Here is a 10,277-nt window from a genome sequence, read left to right as displayed (position 1 = left end):
GCCCACCAGGCTTCCCCGTCCCTGGGATTCTCCAGGCAAGAACACTGGAGTGGGTTGCCATTTCCTTCTCCAATGCATGAAAGTGAAAAGTGAAAGTGAAGTCGCTCAGTCGTTTCCGACTCTAGCGACCCCATGGACTGCAGCCTACCAGGCTCCTCCGTCCATGGGATTTTCTAGGCAAAAGTACTGGGGTGGGTTGCCATTGCCTTCTCTGTTACATAGATTAGGGGAACAATATCTGAGTATAACATACTGGTTTGTCAAGTAGGTTCTGAGCCATCAGGCGCAACCATCTGAAGACAGAGTCTGGGGTAAATGCACAGTACATTAACATAGCTTAAGACAAACATTTCCATAAGAAAAATGCATTGGTTAACTTGAGGTTTGAGAATAGTTAACTTCAGGTGAAACCAGGTGTCATTATGGCAACACAGTATTTTAAGAGAAACCTCCTTTTAAATTTGTATAGAGAAGGAAAAAAATATCGCTAGTTTGTTTCCTCCTGCCGCTTTGTTTCCTCCTGCCGCTTAAGAGAGAGATAAAAATGTCTGACACTTGCAGCCTATTTCCTCCATTTGGAGACACCTGGCCTTCCTGCCTGTTACCCTCTCAGAAGGAAAGTTATGACCAACCTGGTAGCTCAGATGTTAAAGCGTCTGCCTGCAATGCGGGAGACCTGGGTTCGATCCCTGGGTCGGGAAGATTCCCCTGGAGAAGGAAATGGTAACCCACTCCAGTATTCTTGCCTGGAGAATCCTATGGATGGAGGAGCCTGGTGGGCTACAGTCCACGGGGTTGCAAAGAGTCGGACAGGACTGAGCAACTTCACTTTCACTTTCAGACAGCATATTAAAGAGCAGAGACATTACTCTGCCAACAAAGGTCCGCCTAGTTAAAGCTATGGTTTTTCCAGTAGTTATGAATGGATGTGAGAGTTGGACTATAAAGAAAGCTGAGCACTGAAGAATTGATGCTTTTGAACTGTGGTGTTGGAGAAGACTTTTGAGAGTCCCTTGGACTGCAAGGAGATCCAACCAGTCCATCCTATAGGAGATCAGTCCTGAATATTCACTGGAAGCACTAATGCTGAAGCTGAAACTCCAATACTTTGGCCACCTGATGTGAAGAATTGACTCATTGGAAAAGACCCTGATGCTGGGAAAGATTGAGGGCAGGAGGAGAAGGGGACGACAGAGGATGAGATGGCCGGATGGCATCACCGACTCGATGGACATGAGGTTGAGTAAACTCCAGGAGCTGGTGATGGACAGGGAGGCCTGGCATGCTGCAGTCCATGGGGTCACAAAGAGTCGAACACGACTGAGTGACTGAATTGAACTTAACTGAACCACAAATAACTGAAATTGTCTAACAACTCAAATGAGCAGGAAACAGAATTTCCTTTAAACACTCCAGGAAACAAAACAAAACAAAACAAAACACAACCTTGGTAACAACTTGAGTTTAGCCCAGTCGGACCCATCCGTGTCTTACTGGATATACGATCTACAGAACCATAATATAATGAATTGGTGTTGTTTAAGCCATTGGTTTGTGGTTATCTGTCAGTACAGCAATAGAGAGCTACTGCATCATTATTCTTTGACTATTTCTTTAGTTTTTGTTTTGTTTTTTTTTTTTTTTGGCTGTACTGCCCATGTAGGAGTCCTAGTTCCCCAAGCAAGGATCAAACCCTGTCCCATGCATTGGAGTGCAGAATCTTCGCCACTGTGAAGGAGTCTTTTGGGCCTAGAAAAGAAGACAACAGTCTCAAAGGCCCTTACTGAATCATCTGACTTTGGAGAAAACAAAACTGAACTTTAGGTCCCGCCCTGATGCTCCAGGCCGGTTGCATCTATCTGGGACTTCTGGGACTTATCACCCCCTGTCCAGAAACCTTCCACCCGCTACACCTGCCCAGAACTTATCACCCCCTGCCCAACTACAAATGCCATCTCAACTAAAGCATACCCAAAACATCCCGCCTGATTAACGTTTCCCTTATCGCTTCCACAAACCTCCCTGTAAATATGGAGCCTCCCTGATCCCTGTCAGCGTTCATCCTGGTCGTTAGGCTGATTGTTATCCCTCCTTGCCTGAATAAAGGTAACCTACTGCTGTTGAGGTCGTCTTTCCTTTTTCTGCCTCGGCCCGAACTATACCTTACACACTGGACCACAAGGGGAGTCCCAAGTACTTCTTTACTTTCTAAGGCAAGGATATTTCCTTGGCTTATGTTAAACTTTTCCAGCTCTAACCTAGAAGTGGCCTCTTATCTAAGGAGTTCTGATTCTTTTTACTGAAATACTGTATTCATAAGCCAATAACTGGACATTAAAGATGTTCACAGCTGCTGGAATATGTCTGCATTCTAGGCTGTCACTGAATAGATAGGGGTATGTTCATACGTAAACATTTCTACATACACTGAACTTCTTTGTCTGTGTTTAAATTAACAAAGATTTCACAAGATTTAGATATTTAAAAGGGCTCTTAGGGTTCCAATAGCATACCCAGGTAAGGTTTTTTTTTTTTTTACAGGCAATGATAAAGTACCATAAGAGAAAAAGAGCACAATACGAAAAGTACAACCAATAAAAGACAAATGGATAAGTTGTATTTCATGAAAATTAAGAAATTCTACTCTAGGGAAGATACTGTTAAGGAAACCAAAGCCACAGACTTAGAGGAAAGATTGGTTAAGTATATATCAAATGAGTCATTTGCATCCAGAATATATTAAGAAATTGCAAGACAGTTCTTTTAATAGTAGGCAAAAAACTTTGATCAGATAATTCACTAAAGAAAACATATGATGGCAAATACACAGGGAGAAATACTGAACACCAAGTCATCAGGGAAGTGCAAATTTAAATCACAATGAAATACTACTAGACATTCCTTAGAACGGCTAAAAATATATGGCCAATATTTTACATACGAAACTCAGCAAAGATACGAAGAAACTGGAAAACACACTCCAGGAAATGTGAAATGGCATAACTATTTAGAATACAAGGTGGCAAATTCCTAAAAAGTTAAATATTTGCATCAGCTTCCAGCATGACAGTGTGAGGAGCTTTGCAGGCCTGCTTCCCAGGGAAATGGGTGAAAATTATAAAAACATCATTTAAAGCCTCTGGAAATGATCTGAAGGATATACAGCAAATGAAGAAACATTTATTTAAGAAAATCTAATACTCAGGTAGAAAAGCAAGGGTCAGTCACAGTTGAACCTTGCAAGACTTTTCTCCACTGTGAACTTTCTGGTGCTGTATAAGGTTGAAACGCTGGCTAAATGATTTCCCACAACTGCTGCACTCATAAGGCATTTCTCCAGTGTGAATCCTCCGATGCTTAACAAGGCTGGAGCTGTGGCGGAAAAATTTCCCACACTCCCTGCACCCATAAGGTCTTGCTCCAGTGTGAACTCTCTGGTGTTTAACAAGGCTAGAATTCTCACTAAAGAATCTTCCACATTCATTGCACTTAAAAGGCTTTTCTCCAGTGTGAACTTTTCGGTGTTGCACAAGGCTGGAGCTTTGGCTAAAAAATTTCCCACATTCGCTGCATTCATAAGGCCTTTCTCCAGTGTGAACTCTCCAGTGATTAATAAGGCTTGACTTGTGGCTATAGAATTTCCCACATTCGCTGCACTTATAAGGTCTTTCTCCAGTGTGAACTCTCTGATGCTTCATGAGGCTTGAGTTAAAGCTAAAGAACTTCCCACATTCGCTGCACTCATAAGGCCTTACTCCAGTGTGGATTCTGTGATGCTGAACAAGTGTGGAATTGTGCCTGAAGGCTTTTCCACATTCACTGCATTTAAAAGGCTTTTCTCCAGTGTGGACTCTCCGGTGTTGAATGAGGTCAGCATTGCGGCTAAAGGATTTTCCACATTCACTACACCCGTAAGGCCTTTCACCAGTGTGAACTATTTGGTGTATAAAAAGGTTGGATTTATGGCTGAATAATTTCCCACATTCACTGCATTCATAAGGCTTTTCTCCCGTGTGTAGTCTCTGGTGCTGAACAAGTAAGTATTTCTGACCAAAGGCTTTCCCACACTCACTACACCTGTAATGCCTTTTCCCAGGGGGAACGCCCTCCCCACTTTTGGTGCTCCTATATGGCTCCCCTCCTCTAGGAGCCGCCTGAGGCTTGGGAAGACCAGAGCTTCCTGGGGAGACCTTCCCGTTCCCCTCATGCTCTTCTCTGGTTGAAGGTTTCTCTCCAGAGTTCGGGTCCTGGTGCTGGTGAAGGTTTGCTCTGTCGGCTTCTACACAACCACTCTGCTCGGAAGGGGCCTCGTCAGCCTCTGCTCCGCACCAACAACCTGCAGGTGCAGAAACGCCGATGAAGTGTCTGTGGAGTGTGTGGACTTTGGCGGGACAGGGCAGCACCCTCGCGCACGTCTGACACGGGCAGTAAGGGGTTGCTGGGGCCCTTCTCAGGTGTCGCCTTTGTCGCAACTTGCCTTCAGCGGCAAAACCCAAATCTTCCAGTGACCTTTAGCATCGCCACAGCTTAGGCGGCAAGTGTCACCCATTACAGTGAGCATTGCTAAGGCTGTTGAGATACCACAGCATCAACTGTACTGTGACCTGTGACGCGCCCTATTTCCAGCTGTGTCAGCATCCCAACACACGGGCTGGAGCTCCCTGCCCAGGCGCACTGGTGTAAGGAGGCTGGTCCCCCGCACAAGCAGCCCTTCTTGTCCTCCCCTGAGTGTGACCTAGTTATGTCCAAACGCACCCATAAAATCCCATCGTGCCTTTTCCAGTACTCTCCCTGTTGGGAAGCCCGGTACAAAATAGCCGATTGGAGGAAGTCCTTGGGAAAATGGCGAAGGGCCAGAAATACCCCGGCTTGATGTGCCCGGGCAGAAAAACATCTCCTGCCTTTGGTTATGCCCGGCGCCAATATTTAATAATAAACATTAAGGATGTTGCTTGAGAAAACGGGTTATGGGATAAGCTCATGCGTCACTTATAGCACGCTGTCCTTGAAATATTTTTACTGATTAGGTGTTAACCCTGTACGCGCTCTGCTGGCTGTATACTCTAAGCTCTTTGTTCCTACTTCTATAAAAAGGCTTGACTGCAGAAATAAACTTGTCAGGCCTTGCAAGAGACTGTCCGACTGTCCTTTCAGGTTCGTCGCTTCCAAGTCCCGGGGAGAAAATCCCCAACACTCCCCACCAACAAAGGCACCTGCTGACAGGTCCTCACCCTCTGCTTCCCCCTGCTTGTTGGAGCCCACTCTCTCCAGTGTGACTCCCGCCTCCCCCCTCGGCAGGTAGGGACTACCTCTTCAGACCTGTGAGCACAATCAACTTTGTTTTTTTTCCTTAGGCTCTCCTGTGTTTCCTCTCATGGCCACAGCTGACTGGCCATGTCATAAAACAGTAGAAAATGAGGCCAATGTCAGCGAGCACTGCAGAGTGGAAGAGAGGGTAGGTGACAGCCCTGGCAGCTGAGAAGTGGTCAGCTGAGGGAAAAAAGATGGAAATCAGCCTTAGCCCCTTGTCTGACACCAAAACATCAGGGCCTCCTGGGGAGACTCCTGGTGCGAACTCATCCCTGGGTTCACCCCCACGCTCCGCCACCTCCCTCCAAGTACCTGCTGGTGTGGCTGTGGTTGAGACTCCCCCAGTAGGCACGCAGGGCTCCCCCCGCTGCTCCAGCTGAGTCATGGCATGGGTCCTGGACGGTGTGAGTCCTACAGAAGGAACAAGGCAGGAGGGTCAAAGTGACCCACTCCTCAGCAGCCCACAGGAACTAAGGCTGAGTGTAACCAACAAGAAGGTGGGGAAAAGATGCTGCAGAAACATCCCGGTCAAGCAGTGGCCAGGTCAGCGCCTCAGTTCCTCACACAGGCAGATCCCACATCAGCCAAAAGAGGAGGGCCCAAGTTGGGTGTTGGACTGCCGTGGATCTCTTTGGCATCACCAGGTCAGGGAGAGGCCAGTAGCATAGGACCCATCTGATCGCAACACTTGGGATCCCCAAACCCATTCCTGCACAACCATGGAGCAGCTTGGGGACAGAAGTGGGTGCACCCGGGCTTGGCTGTTATACCTACTCTAGGACACAAGAAAGGATGCAGTACCCACAGACCAGCTTTGGGAGGGATGGACCTGCCCTTGGAGAGGGGAGGAGCTGTAGGGGGCAAGGACCTTACCGAGAGACGCCATCAGTGAGAAGGTCTCCAGCATCACCCCACAGTACAGGAGCCTCTGGGCCTCATCAAGGAGCCCCCACTCCTCCCAGGAGAAGTAGACAGCCACGTCCTCAAAGGTCACTTGGCCCTGCCATGATGGGGATGGTTCCGTTTACATGCAGCCTTCTTTCCTGGGACTCTAACCCTCCTCCCGCGCTCCCCACCTCAGTGGAAATACCAGGCCCTGGTGCTGCTGATGCCTGCCCTCCTGGCCACGCCAGCAATCACCATGTTCTGCTCTCAGCAACAGCAGGTGGGGGACAGGTGTCGCCTGAGCTCTGGTGCTGACCTACAGAGCCTCACCCTTCTGCAAGACAATTCACCCAGGATCCTTCAGACTGGGGTTCCCAAGAACACCCAAAATTGAGTCCCCTTCTCCTTTCACCCCAGTACAAGGGCCTGGGGCCATCAGCTGGCACTCTCTCCCAACATGCGTATTGTTCTTCACACCGCACGTCCCTCATGGCCCTGACCCTACTTGGCCCTTACCCTGGTTTCATCCTCAGCACCTTGAAACCTGGAGTAGATCTCAGGTACACTCAGCCCTCTTCCACTCTGTTACAAAGCAGTCCCCTGACCAGTCTCAGCACCTCTGACACTTGTTCAAAGCCCAGGTCCACTTGTCACACATCATGCCCACCAACAGTCCCAGGGGACCCCGTGTGCCTTTGTGCTGACCTCCAGGTCCTCACAGCCATAAGAACAAGAGCCCGGGGAACCCACAGCTGGATGAATCAGCAGTAGCACCAGCTTTGCTCTCATCTCCCTGCCTGGTCTCCACCTACATCTCAGGTCCACTCCCCATGGAAATCCGGCCTCCAGCCAGACCCTCCTCACCCCTCCAACGCCTCCCCACCATGACCATTACACTCCCCTCATGTGTTTCTATGAAACCCAGCACCCCATCCAGCAAGAGACCCAGTCCTCAGCCCCACACTCCTCTCCCTTGTTACCTAATGCACTGCCACAGGACGTGAAAGTGCCCCCTGCCAAATCTGATCACAGCTCCATCCTGGCCCACACACCATCCACACTGGGTGAATCCAATCTGAACCCTTCACCTGAACTCCAGGCTGTGTGTCCAGGTGCCCAGGGGAGGAATCTGCTCGAGGATTTCTGGGTTCAACAGCCAGAATCTAACTCTTGCCACCAACTTGGACGTGGTGGCACTTCCCTCCTTCTAGCTACTGAGGTCAAACATCTCAGAATCACCTGACTCTTCCTCTTTTCTCTCCCAACCTTCCACATCAGATAGCCTGCTCAGACCTACACGGAAGAACAAACACACACTCCCAACACGTTGCCCACCTCCACTGCCACTACTCTGGCCCATCTACCACCACACTCACCTGGGCTATTGTAGTAGCCTCCTCCCTGGGCTCCCTACACTCGACTGACTGCTTATTAAGCCTGGCTCAGATCAGTTCCTTTTTCTGCTCTAAACCTCCTGTGGCTCCCACCACCCTCTGAATTGAGGCACACCTCTGCAGACCACCATTCCAGGTCTAACTTCTGCTTCTTGCTGTTTCCACCACAAATGAGGGGGACCTAAGTTTGCTATGCATTCCCAGCTCAACGTCATCTCTAATATGTTCCAACAATCACTGTGAATGGACTCTCTTCTAGGCTTCATGCCACTGGCTGCCAGAAATGGGAACCAAACCATATGATTCCTGGTCTGCACTCAGGGACCTGATCTTGGATGACCACCTTCCAGGGATCTTAGATGGCAGGGTGAGGAGCATAGCAGGTAAAACGAGTCCCAGGATGCTACGATCCTGGAGCCCAGGCAAGTGGGAGGTGAAAAGGGTAAGGATCTAGGACACCTATCACTTACCTCTTCATGGTCTGGAAGCCACTCCGCAGCCACAGCAACCTATGGAAAAGCCAGGCCATGAGAAGCAGGCAATAATATTGGGCCCCAACGGCTCAACCAAGGTACCTCAGTCCTCGGTGATGCATGCCTCTTAACAGCTGTGTAATCTTGGACAAATACTCAACCTCCCTGTGAAGTGCTGTGATCTGTCAAATGTGGATAATAATGGTGTCCACCCAAGAGGGCTATTGTTTGCTCATTTCTATCAAGTTCTAACTATCGACTCTCACTGTCCTCATAAGTGATGCTTCTGTCAGCATTTCCCGGTTGGTATTAAAAATGTACTTTTTAAACATGCCTTTTAACTAAGAAAATACAATATTGAAGATGTTTGATTTAATCAAACGCTTAGCAGGATATTGATATTTCAACTAATTATTATATGTTAGCTTGTTAAAGCTGCATTGTCTTAACTGCCTATGTGTGTATGTATATACATACATATGTACATATGTATAGATGTATTTTCACCAGTTAGTGTTAAATGAGTATTTCATAAACTCACAAGATAAGAAACTGGGGGATTAGGCTTGAGAAAACTGAGTAGCTACTAGTCCAATTGGCAACTGGCTGCCTGGTATACACCCTCCTGGAGGGAAGCCTGCTAGAGGCCCTGCCACTGGAGCAGCGACTCATGCCTTCTGTCCTAAAAGCTGGGGGAACTTAGGCATCAAAGGAGACGCCCTATTAGCCTACCTGAGTGTTCTTTTTCTCCACGAGGGGAAAAGAGGGCCTGCTGAGCCTGGAGTGGCAAATCTACACCGCTGACCATCTCAGTCTCCAGCCCAGACCTGGGTCCACTAACCATTCTTCCACACCAGCCAGAAACACTTTGGAGCACAGGAATTCACACCTCTGGAGGTGGCCCACCCTCCAGGCTCATCTGAAATAAAAACTTTAACACTCTTGCTTCTAAATACAAGCCCCAGTCCATGCCACGGACCAGGCCACCCCCCACCATCCCTTGGATATCTCCAGCCCAGATCCCTCCCTGGAACTCCGGAACCCCTCAGGTGAGCAAGTTGCCCATGCGACACCTCCACTCTGGGAAACCTCAGGGTTACCACGTCCAAAATCCAACTCCCAATCTTTTCCCTGAAACCTGCTCCCTGCAAACCAAAAAACAGGTTCGTCCTTCCTTCCCTACATTTTCACAGCCACAGCCGGTGCAGCAGGAAATCCTGTCTGTCCCGCTTTTAAAGCCTGTGAGAGACCTGATCATTTCTCCCCTGTCTGGCCACCAGCGACTACAGTCCAGAGCCCACCAGCGCTCCATGGTATTTACTTCGTCACAGGTCTTCCAGTCTCCGCTCACACTCTCATCACCCCTACCCCTGTCTCTTTTTCCCTGCGAAGACTTTGGACAATTTTGACACACAGATTGAGCCTCTCCTCTTCACAAGCCTCCCTGGCCACTGGCGGCCGCACAGTGAAGGCCCAGCTGCTGCGGCTGCCTTGTCCCATGTGACTCATCCTCTCATGCGGTTGCGTGCAGACTCCAGACAAATCTCAAGTTTGAGACTCTCAGTTCAGTTCAAGGCTTTGATCGTGCCGGTCCCGAGGCCTGTAACCCTTTCCGAAGCCCCATCATACTGGCTGACAGAAATACGGCCTCTCACCCACGATCTCCTTACTGACCTGGACCCAGGGGCCTGAGCAGGGGACGATCAAGGGGACCTTTATCATCTAGCGGGGCGACGGCGGTGAGAGACCGGAGGACGAACATTTACCTCAGGCGGGACTTTCAGAGCGGCCGCTGCCATCGGACTCTGTGGGCGGAGCAGGGCCAGGAGCTGTGGACCAGGTCGGGCCCCACGCATCCCTGTCCCGGAATCGGAATCAGGTGATTCCCGGGCGCCGCTGCTGAACGTCAGACCCGCATTAGTGCTGAGAAGAGAACGTTAGCCTCCTCTCGCGCCTTCCCGCTCCCGTCACCCCAGTCCAACACCAGCTTCCCGGAGCCTCTCATCCAGCACACAGACCCAAGAGACCCCCGAAAACGACCGCCCCCACTCGAAGGCGGAAGTCCCGCCCCGCGGATTCCAATGGGGAAATATCTGCGCTGTCGTCTGAGCACCATCCCCGCAGGAAGCAGCGCCTGCTGGGTAATGTAGTTCACTTGCCGCCAAACCTGCAGGAAGTGGACCGGTAATAGGGCGGGGCTGGGCGCAGCCGTCTG

At 49.6% G+C, this 10,277-nt stretch overlaps 1 protein-coding gene across 2 annotated transcripts; it reads right to left on the bottom strand.

The window, feature by feature from the left end:
• Nucleotides 1-2,735: 2,735 nt before the first annotated feature.
• Nucleotides 2,736-9,918, bottom strand: LOC133229767 (zinc finger protein 773-like). 2 transcript variants are annotated; one of them, XM_061386506.1, is made up of 5 exons: nt 9,829-9,918; nt 8,060-8,098; nt 6,184-6,310; nt 5,623-5,721; nt 2,736-4,336 (listed from the first exon to the last, which is right to left on the bottom strand). In XM_061386506.1, the coding sequence occupies exons 1-5, from the start codon at nt 9,916-9,918 to the stop codon at nt 3,225-3,227; spliced, it is 1,467 nt and encodes a 488-aa protein (XP_061242490.1). In that variant the 3' UTR covers nt 2,736-3,224. The 2 variants fall into 2 exon arrangements, with proteins under 2 accessions (XP_061242490.1, XP_061242491.1); XM_061386507.1 differs by lacking the exon at nt 9,829-9,918 and adding an exon at nt 9,737-9,823.
• Between the last annotated feature and the right edge of the window lie 359 nt (nt 9,919-10,277).

Source organism: Bos javanicus, chromosome 18 (genome assembly GCF_032452875.1).
Source record: "Bos javanicus breed banteng chromosome 18, ARS-OSU_banteng_1.0, whole genome shotgun sequence".
Lineage (NCBI taxonomy): Eukaryota > Metazoa > Chordata > Mammalia > Artiodactyla > Bovidae > Bos > Bos javanicus.
This window is presented reverse-complemented; position numbering and strand designations above follow the sequence as displayed.